The sequence below is a fragment of the Limulus polyphemus genome, unplaced genomic scaffold (assembly GCF_000517525.1).
Source record: "Limulus polyphemus unplaced genomic scaffold, Limulus_polyphemus-2.1.2 Scaffold221, whole genome shotgun sequence".
In the NCBI taxonomy this organism is placed as follows: Eukaryota; Metazoa; Arthropoda; class Merostomata; order Xiphosura; family Limulidae; genus Limulus; species Limulus polyphemus.
The window spans coordinates 234,602-253,368 of NW_013665831.1; the positions used below are offsets into that span (position 1 = coordinate 234,602).

The 18,767-nt window shown below is 32.3% G+C and overlaps 1 protein-coding gene across 3 annotated transcripts in view; it reads right to left on the bottom strand.

Moving 5' to 3' along the window:
- Positions 1 to 18,767, bottom strand: part of LOC106478528 (ethanolamine kinase 1-like) — a 45,397-nt gene that overhangs the window by 24,753 nt on the left and 1,877 nt on the right. For all 3 annotated transcript variants that reach the window (XM_022382151.1, XM_022382149.1, XM_022382150.1), the window contains exons 2-3: positions 2,705 to 2,829; positions 422 to 681 (exon numbers count right to left, since the gene is read on the bottom strand). In XM_022382151.1, the coding sequence (XP_022237859.1) occupies positions 422 to 681; positions 2,705 to 2,827 (383 nt within the window). In that variant the 5' untranslated portion in view covers positions 2,828 to 2,829. The remainder of the gene's footprint in view (positions 1 to 421; positions 682 to 2,704; positions 2,830 to 18,767) is intronic.

The window sequence follows — 18,767 nt, forward strand, 5'->3', positions numbered from 1 at the left end:
CTCTTCTTGTGTTCAAATAGCATTACATGCCGAATGTGTGTCTCGTCGTGTGCCATCACTGTAAAGGATTAGGGTATACTAAACTTTGCACATTACATAGGCTACACTAATGTGATGTTTAGGCGGTTCGTTTAACTATTTTACGTGATGTACATTTATTGGGGGTGGTTAATGAAAGTATTTCAAAACACGACATTAATTTCTTAACGACCTGATACTTAAATATTGCCTTCTGTTGTGAGTCAGATATCTGTTTCTTGTTACATTATGAATGCATTCTTTAATTTTGTTTCGTATTAAATATAATTTTAGTATTTAATATATATTATCCTAAACTGAACTCCAAACCAAATTTATGCAACAGCAACAGCAAGCTTCAAACATTTTATAATTTATATAAAGTGCTTAGTGAGGTACTTACCTGTATATTTCGGGTTTACACACCATAGTTTTGTTGACTATAACACCTGGAATATACTTGTAGGCCAAGCCATTATTAAAGGAAGAATAAACAGGAGTTCCAAGTCCAGCTGCATTCATAAGTTCCATGTTCCGAACTTCAGCTTTTCGGTCAACGAACAAGTCAGTCTTCCTCCCGTATACTCGTATTAAAACCATGTCATCAGGATTTGGGGTCATGAAGCAGCCTATTAACTGATTTGTTGCACCTTCAGTAAACACCTAGTCATAATAGTGTAAAACACATAAGTATTCTCAAAATTGATATTTTTGTAATTTAAAGTCGCGAAAAATAACATTTAGTAAAAATATGGTTATATTAATTGCCTATATATATAGATATGTAATCTACTCATTTTATTTCTTGTAAGCATAAAAATATAACTGTGATGTGCCACATTATTGTATTTAGGTACACTGATATATTACATTGGATATCCACAAAATTCCCATTACAGAAATGTTATGCAAGGTAATATTTAATTTTTTTAACAGGAAAACTAAGGAAAATATGCTAAGAAATTTAACTGACCAAATGAAACAATCCTTTATTTACAGTAGTGAAAGCTCCTGAACCAAACTAGCTGGCTTCTAATTCTATAAGAATGCAATTAGTTGCTTATGAGAGGTATAGAACAGCCTTAAATTTCACTCTGTCATAACTAGTTTAGAATGTATTTGTAATCAGAAATCTTCACAAATTTTCTTTTCTAAATTTCAATGCAATTTCTGCATATATCTAATTACATTCTTGGTAGATGGTTATCAAAAGAGAAGTGGGAATATCACCCAAACTTTTGCTGCTTAACAACTTGTTCATATGAAAAGCAACTGATCCTCGTCCCAGAGTGATGCCCAGTTAGAAGGACAGAATAGCCCCACCCACTTAATTAGCACTATTCTAGTTGTGACACAGTACTAGGATATGTTAGTGATTGCTTAACCGTGGGCTAGGCTGGAGCTTGGAATGATGTAGGATGAACTGTATGGAATGTAGCCACACCCGCTGCCATTCGGGATTTTTCATATACAGCAACTAATTTGAAATTATCACCCATAGCTTGTCAGAACAGAAACTGCCTTTGTAATGTTGAGGATATTTCTCACATTCTTGTGGTGCCTTTATATCTCAATGATTAGTTCTTCCATAAACTTATCATGATGATATACTTGCAATAAACATAAGACATTACATAGTAAATTTTACCATATATATATTATGGAGTTTGTCTACTAAGGCTTTCAAAGATATAGAAGCTAAAAAGGATCAAGGAGTGATAGATATGAGTAATACTTCTTGGGCATCACTCCTTTGTACTTGTAAATATGAAAAAATGAATCTATAAGGTCCTTCATGGACTATCAGAAAGTGTATGAAATCACAAAGAAGGATGCCTACCTACTGTCAAGCTTTAACTAAACTTTGGATGCTTTATCTGGATCAAAATGGTATTCAACATCGAATAAGACTGCTAACAAACAAAGTATTATATAGAGTATGTAGAGAAAGAAAAACGTGTGGAATTTATAAGACAATACACATCCAAATGGCCATTGGTAACACAAATAAAAGAACACTTTTCTACATTTTGTGAATCAGTGGGTCTCCACATAAGTGGTGAGTGCCTACTAGTACATCTGCTAGGATTGTCACCTAGAACTCAAATAACAGTATACCCTGTAGTAATTATACTTGAATTATATTAAACATTGATTCTTACAACAGAGGCCAGCTGTCAAATCTTGCCATAAATTTGACACCTGTGATCTGCAAAAAATGCTTATTGTTCCAGTGCTTAATAATAACAATGATAGAAACACATTAGACTGCAGATAATTGTTCCTACATTCCTCTAAATTAGTTCATTATAGATTTCAATTAAATTGCAGAGGTTAAAATTAACATTTTAAACTTTTGGTTTTGTCTTACTACCACATTTCTGTTAGTTTGTTTTAGAGAAAGGCCACATTGGGCTACTTGCCGTGTTCACCATGAGGTATTGTACCCCGGATTTTAATGTTGTAACTCCATAACCCTACCACCGACCCACTGGAGGATTGCCATATGTCAGTAATTATCCAGGAGGTCTGTGATTCAGTACTATAATTTATCATCTGAGCTAGACACAATATTTCATTGTTTTTACATACATCCAATTTGAAATCCATTGAAGTTAAGTAAGACGACTGTCGAAACAAACATTGATGTATAGCAAGCTTTCTATAATTAAAGTTATTTTCTTACCTTAACTTTGATATCATTTGGATTCCAGTTTTTCTTTAGATGTTTTACGATTTCAAGTGAACCCTTTTTCAGATCTTCTAGTGATGAATCAGCTACTGTTATATCTAATGTTTGAAGAGGCATAGCTGAAAACCAAAATACGGAATGAACTTGGAAAATGTTTTAGTTAGTGCAAAAACTCTTCTCTAAAATTATAGAAAATACTTTACTATAAATGTAGTTTTAGGATAATTTTAAATAATATATGATTTAAGTCATGAACACATTAAAGTCATCAAATCATTTAAGAACTCTTCACTTGCCTACTACATATTTCACCATCTGATGCATTTTCATATGTAGTTCTCAATGATCGCAAACAGTCTTATGAAAATTCAAAGGAGTGGAAGAAAATGAAGAAACAATCAGCAGTACTAAATTGTCGGTAAACCTAGCTCCAAAACAGCCACCAAAGCACATAAAGGGCCTCATGGCATCGAATATTTATCAATCTAGTGTTTCACCAGCTCCACTTCAACAAATGCCACAAGGGATAATGGCATAGCAGTCATATGTTATCAGGGTTCCCTGATCTAGTTCACACAATTACGACTTATGCAGTATGAATAACCTCTATTATGGCTGGTGAGCAGCTTTCCACTTCTGAATACACACTTGCATAAATTATTTAAAACGTTAATTAAAAATAATAATAATTCAACAATTTTGTTCTCTACAATATTTAAAAATTTATATTTTTTTAATTTTGCAAAATTTAGTTAGTGCAATTTGCAAACAGGTTTTTTATTTCTCTACTCGTCTTAAAATATAAGTTTATATTTACTTAGAAATTGCTATACCTAGGAAATACATTTATCCACGCTTTGTTTCTAACGTGATTTTCTCTCTATGACAGTGTTATATTTCAACAACTCTTCATGAAGGGTTTTTTTTACAGTGTGACAGAAAGTGGGTTGGACAGAGACTGATAGATTTTAATCTTAAATAAAAGTATTGGTTAAAATGATATAATGATATAATACAGATGATTATTGTTTAAGTTAATGCAATTTAAATAAAGTGGAGTGAGCAGTAATTTATGATTTCTGAGAAAGTGACTAGCGAAGATTCTAATATTTCTGAACAGAGGATTTTAATACAAAATTTACATAACTGAGGAACAAGTTAGAGCGCTAGGAGTTTTAATATAGTTTTTCAATAATAAATTTGTTCTTGATAATCTATTGGTGCTATATTACTTTGGTTTGAAAGCTACAGGTATATTCTCTATGAGAAGATGTCAAGTGATGATACTTAAGGTATTGAGTACAGTAAGCTAGAACTTCTGCTAAGAAAAATATTTCAGATGATACAAAAGCTTTTGTTATTTGTGTCTACGTAAAGTTATTATTACTGAAACTATACATAAAAATACAACGACTTGTTCCTTATTAAAAATAAGTGATAATTCAGAGAGAGTAATTAAGCTTAACTAAATATATTGTTGGAAAGTTATAGCTTTTATTAGCGTAGGCCAAGTATACGAGTGCAACCTTTGTTCCTACTGGTCAACGACTTTTTTCTGTCCATTGATGTTTTATGCTATTCTTGCAGCTACATAACTGCTTAAAACTTTGCCAGCTCTAACATTTCACACTTAAAACTTAACTGTTTGAAATATATCTTTAATTATATGTTTTTATTTTATTAATAACTAAGTAAACTAGAGATTAATGATAATACTATAGTTGTGATTAATGACTAAGTAAACAGTTGTAGTTAATAAATATCTATTTTTCAGATTTTGCTGAAGATGGAATAAGTGTATCCCAAAACGTTCGAACCTTGTAAATAAAACATTTAGTGTTTTGTCAACCGTCTTTGCCTTTATTATTAAACTTCGTTTTCCTCATCATGAATCCATCGAAATTATTGTTGCTAATCGAAATGATCAAAGTGAAAGCTCACAAAGTGATGTTTAGTAGCTCCTTACATAATAACTAGCATTGAGGTAAAGACTTTTACAGTGATATACTGTATGTACAGGTGTAAATGATACCTCCTGAACATTTAGTTACACATTAATATGAGGTTATGTAATGAATGTGCAACTGCTTTGAAGAGATAATAAAATAAAATGCAGAAATAGGATTTAGACTTCATACAATCCAGTAAGCAAAGTTATAGGAGGGCACTCTTTAAAGATCAATCCAAAGTTCAAATTATTTGACAATAATTAATGTTTGTATGTTCAATAGCACAAAGAAGAATTATATCATGATAAATATACATCAATCCTAAAAATACTTATAGACTAGTTTAAGCATAAGCTGCATATCAACCAATAGTATGAAAATCTACACAGAAATACTGGAAACCTGACTGACGTATGATTCAAATACATTCTCTTTCATGTTCCAGCAAGATAGTTCAAGCAGGCAACAAATGTGCTTAAACGATATCCGAAAGGGAAAAAAAGAGGACATTGGAACACTCGCAACCATGACATGATTTATACAAAGTTCCAGTATAAATACTGTTAAGGCATTATGGTCCTAAATGGAAACTGAAATAGTCACATGGTAACTACGAGTTTAGTTTAATTATGAGAAGTAACACGGGAGACTTGGTACAATATTTCACAATCATAGATTGATAAACGTATTGTGGCATAAACTAAAGTGTACTGCTCTGTTTAATGCAAATACATGACAAAAGTGCATTGTACAGCTTATTCATTTTGAATTCGATTTTTTTTATAATAATGTATTTCATTAATAATATAGTCGTACAATACATTATTACGGAAAATACAAAAGAAAAATGAATAGGTTGTACAGTGCATTAATCATTAGTCATGATTTATTGTTGTACTGCAATTCCTGTAGATTTCCATAATTAGTTTTTAATATTGAAAAGAAGTCAACTATGTTATATTAACCAAATATGCAAAAAGATCGGTCTATTGGACCGACACCACATTAGAGAAGGAATGGTGAATATAATTTTGAATTTACTAAGTGCACCTACATAAAATGTGTCAACCATTTAATACAATGTAAAAATTTGATGTACCCAAAAAATCAGAAATCTGACAAAAATATTTGTACTCCAGGTATGTCTGTTAATTGATGACATCAGTCTGATTCAGACTGTGACATGTCAGAGTACAAGATAGTGTTTATGTGAAGAATAAAAATACTTTTGTCCATTGAAATGTTTGCACATTGCATTTTCATAACCTCTAGGATCTACAAAAATGCACATCTACAGTTGTTTTCAGTATTCTTGTATAATTTGTATCTAGTATTTACTGTACCATGAACAGTTCCTAAATGAGGAGTGTATGGGTAAAATGAATAGTTGATAACTTTGACATTAAATACACAATACCATTGTAAATGACACTTTGTAAAAGGACAAGGCACGCATACATTAACCTCTTCCTATACAAATAGGGTTAAAAGATTTTGGCACTTTACCGCATTGTTCCAGTCCATGTTGCCATTTCCAGTTTTACTTTGTCTGACAAACGTGCATCTTGAAAATAACTCTGCCACGTAGTTTCTACTGCAAAAAAAAGCTTCATCTTAAGACATTCATGTCTAAAATATGCCGTTTTTTCTTGCATGCTTTCCATAATCAGTCTAATGTACAAAGACAATAGCTCCCTAGTTTCAATAGTTTGATTTTACAGTAATTTGATCATTATGTCTTCATATGGAATATCATTCTCCAACTGTGTGAGATTGTGTGTGTGATTTCTTATAGCAAAGCCACATCAGGCTATCAGCTGTGTCCATCGAGGAGAATCGAACCCCTGATTCTAGTATTGTAAATCCGAAGGCTTACCATTGGTTGAATTGATGAGTTATGGAAAGCAACTTATGTGGATGTGATTGGTGTCACATGTTAGAGTACAAATTCTACTGATATCTCGTAAGTATGGATAGTTTTTGCCACTGACTTATGTTCATGTTACAGGATGACAAACTTCGATCATCATGACTGTGATATGACTTGGTTGCTCCTTTATTTTACAACGATATTAAAATATCCCTATATAGAGATTTGAAATTTTTGACCTGAACACATCCTTATGATCTTAATGTGTGTGTGTGTGTGTGTATCAATTTTTGGTGGCATCACGCTACTGATGAAACACCAAATAATATCAAAATATGGTTATGATAGAAGCCATTCTATCATGACTTTATATTGGTTATTGTTTTCACGTGACTTATTAGTTTGCAATATTCATAATAGTTTTAATATAATGTACTCAACCCTCTGCATATGCAACTATCCATCTGAGGCATGAAAATTATCTGTAAATTACCTGTATATTGTATGAAACAATCTGTAACATGAATACAAACACACCTGTTTATGACTTGTAACATGCAGCTCGTCATTTGGAAAGTTTATGGAATAAGTACAGACATTTGAAAAATTACCTGCTTCAGGCTGACTGTTGCATCAGACTATTTCTAGTAGAAAACAGAATCTTTAATTTGATAGAGAAAGGGTTACAATGCCCTCTTTATCTAGATCCTTCTGACCTAATTATGATATAAAGTTGTTCCTTATATGTTGATTTAATGTATTATTTTTTATATACTATGACTTTGGAGAGCAGTGTCTACAATGTTGGTTATTCTTGGCTGTTATTACGAAGACAATTCATTGAAGAATACAGTAAGCTCCATTCTTATGTATAATACAATGTCAACCCCAGTATTTGTTTGCTCCATCCTGCCGGCTAGTGCTTAAAAATAACATTCGCATCAAATTTAGTCCTTATTTGCAGTATTTTTTCCTTCCTAATTATAATTTCAATGCTTCACTTAATCGTGTTTTTTTCGTTTTTCTCGATTACAAATATTAACTATTCCTATAATAATTCAGATTACCCACTTGCATAATCTTATTTTGTGGGATTTCCTTAATCATTTAAACCTTAAAATTATGTTTATGAACTATTTATTCAATCGAGCCTGAAATTTTCTAGATGGAGTATAAAAATGGGCCTTTAATGGTGTAGTATTAGCTAGTCTAGCTGAAAGTACATTACTTCTGTGCCATGGTTTAAAAACCACTACCTTTACACCTTTTCTTGGTTTCTGATATGACTAGAGTGTAATAACAAATTACACATTTTGTTTACTAAATGGCTTCTTTCTGAACGTAATGTAGTGAATCTTCATGCTTGAGAGAAAGGATTCTTAGGCCAATATGTAAGTAGAAATGAACTTATTTTTGCAATCCGCAGTCAGACTCCCAGATAGTATATCAAAGGGTAACTTTATCTATTATTCTATGGTATTTGAAAACTACAAGATATTTCTTCATGTTTTAGCTTGTAAATATGAATAATTATTTAATATCAACATTTTCAAACTTAAGTCCACTTAAACATGATGACACACCTCTAAACACAGAGTATGTAAGCAACCCGATTTGGAAGGAGTTAACATTGTTCTTGTATCAGTCACACATTTTTCAGGTTCATTTTTGGGTCTTTATGTGGCTAGTGTTATTAAAGGAATTATTAGGGTTTGTTCCAATGAACTTTCTGACATCATTAGTTATGTAGAGGTGAAGACGTATCAAAGACACTCTCTTCACTTTTTTTTTGTGTAATGGAAGCAATGAAGTGTCCTTGCACAAGTTTAAATGACATTCTCTCCAGGACATACTCTTTCTAGTGTAGTAACTGTTCTTTGTTCAATAAACAATTGTTTACATATTTCATAATGCCTTGTTTCTTGAGAAACTTTATTGTCTAGCACTGTTCTCAACCTATGTATGTCTAAATTTGATTTGACTGAATCAAATGAAATATATTAAAACGAATCTGGAACCTTACTACGTCTTTACAGCTTATGTTATCACATCCAGGTAATGTTTTAAATGATGAATGTGCATCTTGAGAACAGTCCCGTAGTGTAGTTTTCATTACAAAAGGCTCCATTAAAAACTATCATGTTAAAAGTACACCATTTTCCCTGCGAGCTATTTATAATCCATTTAGTGTATGAACTGGTTGGTGCATAAATAAATATTCCAAACATGTTAGCAGTCAGAAGCCAAGAAAAAGGTGATTAATAATACTATATGCACTTTCATGTCAGACTAAGATGTCCTCGTATGGTATCGTAGAATTCTCAAATTACATACATTAACAGCGATTGTAAATATTATATTCAACAAAGAAATCCCCAATTTGTAGAAGCATGAAATGGGCTTGCCATACCCAAGAGAGAAGGACATATATATTTAAACTGATTACAGCTTCTTTGGAATAGTCATTTCCCTATCTAACCTTTGCCGAAGAAAAAGGGCAAGTGCATGCTTACGAACTTTTGCCATCTGTTCATTAACTACATGCACAATGTGTGCATGGAAATTTTGAAAAATTACCTTAGTGCAATCTTACTATATGAAAAACTTGTTATACTCAACAATGAAAAATTGGTAATCAGATAAGTTGCAGATCTTTAGCAACATAACTTAGTTATTCATGAGTCATGTCATAAATTGAATAAGTTGCAACAAGTATTTCAGATGGTCAGAAAATATCTGCAACAAAGGAGAATAGAAATATAAGGTGAACATGAAATGGACTTTAGAAGTAGAAGAAGCTACACATATAACTGTCGCATGGATCTTGTATTAAAGGAAAGCGATTCAGGAACATTTTTCTTTAACATCATTTGACTGAGAAGATTCTACACATTTAGAATTCTGTGAACTGGGTTTATTTGGATAAAACTGTTAAGTAACTTGTTTTCCAAAGAAACAAATACTGCCAAAATGTATACAAACACCCTGCAAAAAACGTGTTGATAGCCCTAGAGAATACAATACAATCTGGCCGGTTTGAACTTTTTTTTTGTTACATTCAAAATAACAGTTAACTTCACAGTTTCATAATTAGTTTAAAATTAGAATATGAGCTCCCTATAGGAGGTCAAGTGAATCTGAGTCAAATGATCGAGCAAAGAATATATCCTAAACTATTGATACTATAGAGAGTACCTCAAAATGTTTTTCTCGAGCTAGTACTACTGCATATTTGTCTAGCACACCACAATAGAAAATTATACTCTATAGAAAGCTGTCTTCCATTGCTATGAGAATTAGCGTCTCATAACTAGTGTAGCATTAGGTTCGCATTGTCCAGTACATTTTCAAACATATTTCATTGGCCTCAAGAGTGGAATGACCAAACGACATCACACATAACTTGGAAAACCCTTCAGCAATTTATTAAGCCATTCGACTTAGCACATTTACTGAACAATAAGGAAGATATTCTCCACTATCACTTTAGACGAACATCGAGTATGCTCTCCTTTTAATATGAATAAAGAGGGATAAAAAAATCAAGTAATATTCTATGAATATAAAATTTCATCCTTCACCAACTGGTATGGTATTTTCAGGTAAAACTGATTTTGCCAAAGAGTGAATAGTACCTCACAAAATAAAAGGAAATTTGACTGAGACATTTATCACAAACTAATTCTGAATTTCCCGAAAATTGCGAGTTTGTAAAAGAACTAAACACAAATGTGAAAAACATAGTGAAAACAATCTTTATTTGATTATCACAAATAACAATGTGTATATTTAAATAACAGCTGTTTGTTCTCTCCGAATCTTGTGTATATTTTTTAAGCTGGCTAAGCTATGCTGTTGATCTCTCTAGCAGTCTAAAGATGTTACAGTCTGAGAAACAAATTATTTTATATACTTACAACTATAACATCATACTTCTCAATGGAGACTAATGTTTTTTTACGTGACTATTAGTCATTCCCATTGACCATAGTATAAATCATGGTCTCTAGACATCACCTGGCCCTTCGGTGGAAAATGTCACTATCATTACCTTCACAGCTTATACTACCTTGCAGAAAGTGTGAAAAATCATCTGTGACAGTCGAAAAGTAGAACAATGCTTGAGACCTAAAGTTCTATGAGGAAATGTTTACTGATCCGAATAGACGTTTATCGATTAGCTTCAGTCAACAATCATTTATTAGACACAGGTAATATTATTCCATTTAATCTAAGCATGTGGTGAATACCCTGGACTACCCAATAAGTTGCAAATATGAAAGTTGACCAGTGTGGTATGAAGGCGAACCTTGCATTTGGTATTCTCCTGTATTAATATATATTTTCTCAAAACTGTTTTTATTCAGCAGATATATGTGCACTTTGAACATGTCACATGGGTATAAAAATGTTGACTTCGTTTTTCTTCAGCTTCCCATTTATTTCTGTATCATTCACTTAAGAAATTACATTTGTTTTCTCGTGGGCAAAAATCAGAAGTGGTTGTACTTGTTCTGGCGAACTCACAACAAGTTCCGAAAGTGCAAGTAGGGCTAAGGTTTGCATGATGAATGGCTTACTCTTACTTTATCTATCTTAAGTATCGCACAACAGCCTGGCTATAAATTTGGAGGTACTATTAACCATAACAGTATAATTCAGTCGATACAAAGCGTTGGATTCTACCTTAAATTCCCTTTTCTTTACTTTTTGTGTTTTATCAGACTCTTTTATGCTTATTCTTTTTGTTTTGTTACAGATGTAGTAGGTGCTGCGTCTTTGGAAGGTAAAATGTATATTATTGAGATCTAGCTGCCACAAATGCCATATATTCATAAACACTATAAGCCCAATTACTATTTTATAATTTCTTAGACCAGGTTTGGAATCTAAAATGTTTGTCTTGCCTTACTTCTGAAAACTTGTTTTTTTTTCTTGATAATGGAGAATACCACATGTGGCAGATATCACATCTGCCAGAACCTATTGAGGTTATGAGAGACAAAGATAAATCACCATTTCATTGAAGCTATTAAATTATAGTAATTGTACGAGCAGGTTTGATCTGGTGATTCACATCTTCACAAACGAAATAGTGTGTAATACTTAGCTGCTGAATTCACTGGTTTCCGATTACTATTTTGCATTCTTTGTTCATGAGGTTTTTAAACCACTGAATAATATGCTGCGTGGATTATCTAGTGTGGTATGTTCCTTCTATTTATCATGCAAGTTCTTACTATCAGCTAAAACCTTGTATTCAAAACACAGTTCTATAGCAGATAGTATAGGATTTCAAATCAAGTAACTTAAAAGAATCTATAAAGGGATTCATTTAACACATTAGTCCATCTTTGAATACCTGATATAAATGCTTGTTTTGTCTTATGTATTATGTGACAGGTTTATCCTAAGTAGCATGCCTTGAACTTGGAGCAACAAAATGCTTGAGTTACCTATTGACAAACGATTGTGTATGCTATATAAATTACAATGTCTTGTATTTTTATTTCTGTAATAATCAGGTGGCAGTGCATCCAGCACCATCATTAGCCACATAGTGAAACATATACTTATTTAATCGGTTTTTTCTTTACAGATCTGAATAAATCTTAACGAAGATTTTGAAAATATTCAAAGACAGTATCTCTAAATCTTGGCATGGGCACCACTTTATAATTCAATGGGAATTATTTTCTAAGTGTGGCATGGCTTTACAAGATGCAGCAAGTAATTCTATATATAGGAAATCGTACTGGCTATTTCATTCTGATATGGAGCAAATCTTTTTTTTTATCGTATTGCCTTTTTTTTTGTCTTCTATATAAAGTTTTCCTTTTCTCAATTATGGAAACTACTCTGATACAGCACTGATCATTCTCTTTCCATATCGTAATTCAGTTACCCATTGGTAAAACACAATGTTTCTTAACTCTGCAACAAACTTTCAGTAAATTATAGTTTGTTTAAACTCTAGATTATATTGTTAGAATGTAAAATAAATTGCAAGGCATTATCTTCATGGAGAAGGTACAATGTGATGAGAATTTGGAATAATTTGAACCCAATTATTCTTGAGGCAGGTTCCATAGTTGATGTCATTAAATATTCACTCTTGTCATTTTTGTTAATTTTTAACCAAGGGTTTATTTTCATGCTAGTCTACAAATAATACAAACGTATTCTGCACATAATTTGCTACCAGTTTGACTATTCTGCTTTTTGTTTGATCATCGTCACTAGCCTACATGAACGTCATAGTACTGGTCTTCCAAACTGCTAAACAAGTAATTCCTAGATGAGAAGCTGGATTCCAATAGTTAAAGGTAGATTTGGGTAGAGGTGTTTAGTTGGATTGAAGTGCTACCTCATGGGATATCTAGTACACATCACGACCATTATCTAGCTAAACCATGACTTCCATATGACATGCCACATGTAGTGCCATTAGGCGGGATTTCTAGCTCTGTATGCAGTATATTTATGACTATTGAACAATATATTTAGATAATGCTATTCAAAATGGCTAGACCTCCTTAGGCAAAGGCTCATTAGCTATTGTGTGTCTGGCTTTTCGGATGAATATTATCCAGCATAAATAATCCACCTAGAAGTGTTAAGGGATGGGTTACAAGTTGGATATGTTTCTGGCAACTCAGCATGACCTCGAATGTGTGCATAGAGAAGATAGATTTCCCTAGTGAATTGTCCTCTTTTACTCTCTTCAATCGTATACAACTACCAGTGTTATGGACAGAGCTTTTATTGTAGAAATATCCTAGATCATCTAAAAGCTGTCCTGGGACTAACAGTGCATGCAATTCTCTCTCAGAATAAACTAGGTATTTTTCACTACATAATATTTTTTTTCCAATTAATGATAGAATAAAGAACCACAAATTAATTTCAATGAAATTAAAAAAGTTATAAAAGTAGGAAATGGGGAATAAGATGTTAAAATTCAAAGCAGAAAACATGAATAATTAACGAGTCAAAAAAGAGTTTAGACGATAGAAATTTTATCTGCCAGATAGCATTTCTAACACATCTCCCAGAAATAATTTTAAAGAATATTACATGGACATCACTATATGTCGTATTTACTCATCTTGAGCTCTATTTTCTTTCTGTACGCTGTCATTAACCATGATAATTATAAAGTGAAAAGTACGTGTTGGAGAAAGCATTTCTAACCCCCAATCGTTTCTCAGCCCAAAGCTAGGAAAAATAAACAAAATCAACTAATATTAGGACGTTAGCTGCTGACAGGGGGCAATTGTATACTCAAGCATTAAGTGAAAAACAACTTTCATACTATCACCCAGAACTATCTATAGGCACCTTTGGAACCATGGGAGATAGTATGTGGCACAAATTATCGTAAGTTCAAAGGTTTTCAACGTATACACTAAAAACACGATAATATATACTTGTTACGATATTATATAACATAAATTAGTATCCAAAAATAATCACTAATACAATGCACCTAAAAAGCATTTTCCTAATTGTGATCACCCATACAAAAAAGAAAAAAAGTATGGTATATTTTATAAGTCGTTTACAATTTTTAAATCTTTTTTTTTATATACCATGCCTATAATTCGCTTTTGAAAGTTATGTGATTAAACTAATACGAACACGAGATCATAGTTTACGTGACGCAATAACAGAATTTTTTACTTATCTTACACAAATTACAATGAAATTCAAATACACATTTAATTAACTACCACACATAACTCATACGTGGCACTTACGTTAGTATGGTTTTTCGTACTGCATCATGCATAAATACAAATATATTAAATTCTGTTGCCACTAAAATGGTAGCAAGTTAACCAACACGATGATAATTATAACAGGAACGTGTATGTGTTTTTAGAGCAAAACTACATACGGCTATCTGTTGTGTCCTCTGCGGGGAATCGAGCCCTGGATCCTAGCTTTGTAAGTCCGTAAAGTTATCATTATCCCACCGGGAAACTTATAATAGGAATTGACTTCTGAAGTCACGCTGTTCTAAAATTATTGATGTTTTTTTTCTTAGTGCAAAGATACATAATGGGCTATCTACGCTTTGTTCATTGAGAAGAATCGAACCCCGGATTTTAGAATGGTAAGTCTCCATAAGCCTATCTCTGATTTATTTGGGATGGGCATTGCAGTATAAGTTAGATCGATTATATGATTAAATGTTTGTATACTTTTCGCTATGTCATAGATCGGTTTGTTTGTTTGAAGTTAAGCACAAAGCTACACAATAGACTTTCTGTGCTCTGCCCACCCACCACGAGTATCGAAACCCGGTTTCTAGGGTTGTAAGTCCGCAGACATGCCGCTGTGCCACTGTGGGGTGTCATAGATCGGAAGAACGTGTTTCATGGAATTTGAGTCATCGCATTTTAAACTTTGTATATACATATATTAAATACAAGATATGCAAATCTCTGTTTTGACTTCACCAAATGTAATTCTAGGCATCACCATGGAGTCAAAATAGGGATTTCTAGTTTGAGTAAGTAATGTCTACAGTATCTCCAGCCTTGTATGCATATCTTGATTACCACCCCCTCTTTGCTGGTTTTTAAAATCCCAATTTTTATTAAACCTTAAGATTGTTTTTTTATACTTTTTGCGACTGCATTTTCACTTTAAGCTACCTATCTTGTTTCTCTATTTTTTACGATAACTATTCCATTTTAAAATTATCTATTTTTCATATGTTTTGTTTCTTTATTTTTTATGTGTATAATAGCAATACTGTTCTATTTTAAACAGTTTAGTTTAATGAAATGTGTAGTTGGTGTATGATGCTCTGTCAGAAAACAATGATAACCTTTGTGTTCGCTTTATGCAGCTTGGATGGCTATTGCTCCTGATATCATTGCCACAATGTTATCTTTGATAGTTTGTTTGAATTTATGCACAATGCTACACAATGGGCTGTCTGTGGTCTGCCCGCCACGGGTATCGAAACCCGGTTTCTAGCATTGTAAGTCCGCAGACATACCGCTGTGCCACTGGGGGCTCTTTGATAGTTGCACTGTATATATGATAACTATGATGCATGGTGATCAACATACCATATATTATGTATATGCTTGTAAAATATATATGTAGCTAGCATATTTATATTCTGTAGCTATATTGTGGACTCTGTAGACACTGAATTGAAAGGAGTGATGAACTAAACTGGAATGGTGCATGGACTGGATTTTGTAACCGCGTGAGTTTTATACGTGCATGCAGCCTTTACAGTTTTCTTTAAGTTGTATATATAGCCGTATATATAGATAGCCATATGAATCTTTCAAGTTGTATAGATGCAAGCATATATATTTATTGGAAATATAATAACATATAATAGCATATGTATAGAAATAAGTATTTTTACTATTTCTTATAGTTTTTATATTTCCCCCTTCCTCCTCTCCGCTGGCCTCAGTAAGGCCAGTTACGGTTGTGCTTCAGCTGGTCAGATTTCCTCTTATAGTGACATTCTGCACAATATACAAGGTCAAAAACGTGTCAGTTAACAATTATGAGTTGATTATATTAATGTACCTCCCTCCATCCTTCATTTCTGATGGAGTTTGGGTCGTTCCACTTCTACTACCCTAAATCTGGTGGGCCGTCGCTAGATCACGTCGAAACATGCACTTGTAAATATATTTTAAAGTGAAAGCCGTACGGCTTCAATAAAGTTTTTATTGTGTAAATATACAACGTTGTTTTTAATTATTTATTATAATTAAAAACATGTTCATTTGTTATTGGCTGGTAATTCCTCTTTCACCCTGCATTTAAGCTTCTTAAAGGAACACCATATATTTTTAAGAAAACAAGCTTCAAGGGGTAATGATAACGTCATTTATACTAGAATTAAGAGTTTTTTAGTTTATGAGAAATATAGAAATAACTTAAAAAGTACCCTACATAATGCACAATTATCCTTTTAGTAATATTGCTTAGGTTTGATTGTAATACTCACGCTCGTTTTAGCTGTAGGCTGGCGGAACAATAATAATATTAAAAAGAACAAATGGGCGATTCCTTTTATGAACAACTATTTTGGAAAGGTCACATTGTTAGCCACTATTGATTATACTTATGTTTATATATATATATCTTACGTTTATTTTTATAAAAGTATCGATCAATAATAGACTGAATTACTACTTATATTCTAATTTATATCACACTTTTTAACTTATTTTTTTAAATTAATAAATTACTGATTAGGCCTACTTGCAACAATTTTTCAAAAACTTGGATGTGAGATGATGGGCAATAATACATAATTTTGTGCACGCCACTTCACACTCTGTATGGTCCATAGAGTGCTGCACTTTGGTAAGTCTGTAGCACATTGTTTTATATAATCCCACTCAAATCCTTGGAACTTTTACCTATAGTAACAGTAAATTTCATTTTAACCACTCAACATTCAGCGAATTATAAGTTAAGTGCATTCCCGATTCTATTCTTTCATCCAGATTTACAATATTACCATTTGTTATCGTTTGAGTAGTAAGTGGTTTAATAATTTTAGATAATTTTTGTCTTGTTCTTTTTTAAAGATATTCAAGCTTATGTAATAAGGTTAGTGAGGCTTTTCCAGGCTAAAACCTAAAGACAGTTTGTGTTTGTTTTTGTACAAAACAATAGGCTATTTGCGCGCTACTCCCAGATTTGAGTCGTAAGTCCGTACACTTAATAACGTGAAAAATGCGTTCACTGTAACGTTAGGTATAATTCACTATTTATTAAGTATATGTCACTATGAGACTTATACACGTACACTCGAAACAAATTCAGAAAGTAAATGATTTACAAAATAACTTCATTTAAGGCTGTTTTCTTGATAGGTCTCATTTTTATTCGGTTCAATTTTTCTCCACTTTGGCTTTTTCAAAAGTGTGTCTGTAGCTTTACCTGATGTGTAATGATTTTGCATGCTCTTTAGAATTTGAAATTAAGTGTAATGGGGATAATTTTCATGAAAGAAGGAACAAAACATAATGCTACCAGACAGTGTCACAGGTACCCAGGTCTAATAGCTATACAATATAATGTCCTGCGCTATTATTTGTCTCCACGTGTATAAATTTTTATAGTTTTTGTTTTTATTTGTGACCATTATTTTTCACATGTAATAAATGATATACGAATAATTCCAAAAATGCATGTCAGTAAAATAATTAAAATTTCGGAAGTCTTCTCATTTGAATAATTTTAAAATGTTTAGCTATTAAACGTTACTTATAATAACATCAAAGCTCATTGGCACATAAAACCACAACCTACATTTAAAAGACCAATTAAAAATCGAGATGTTTATAGCTGTAAGTAGCTTTTATATAACGATAACGCTAAGTTTGTTTGATGCTAATTTCAGTATAATTAATATTAATGTTAATTAAGCGTGAATTAAAATATACGAGAAACAAATTAGAACGTTTTAACACATACCTACAGTAAGAAAAATCAAAAATTTATAACTTTAATAGGACAAAAAAAATTGACCTGAAAAAGTAGGCTAGAGTAAGGCATTTGACATCGAAAAGTACAACTGAACAATGGGGTAAATGGAAAACTAGAAAACAAACGACGCTAAGAAAACATTTAGGCAAAACTGTTTTAGAACAGATATGCAAATCTAAATGCGATTGTTCTAAATCAAAATTGTATTGATACACCAAAATAATTAGGGCAAATCCAGCCACATCAACAGAAAAATAGTTGGCAACTGAAACAAATCAGTTATGGTTATAATAGCATTACATTATTTTCTACCACAGAAATACCTTTTCTATGAATTATGTTTGACACTATTATTTTTAATTTTATTTAACGCAAACTGGAGTTTATTACGAGACATTTATATAAACGTATATATAAAATCGAGACCTAAATCGCGAAATATTGAGCTTATATAGTTATATTCTGCACATATAGGTCGCGATTTTATTTACGTTTATAGATATGTTTTACACTCTTTACAAGTTAACACAACATAACCGGGCAGAAAATTATTCACACCTACAAATCTTATGGAACAATTATACACAATCTCCAAAAAGATGACAAAGAAACCTAAAGAATAATTACCCCACTAGAACCAACGCACTACTTTTAATGTATTTCAGTCACGTCTGGGTGAGATGAAACAGTGTCGGACTAAATGAAGGGTTCTTAATGAAGCTACGAAAGGTACTTCTGTTACTAAGTACTT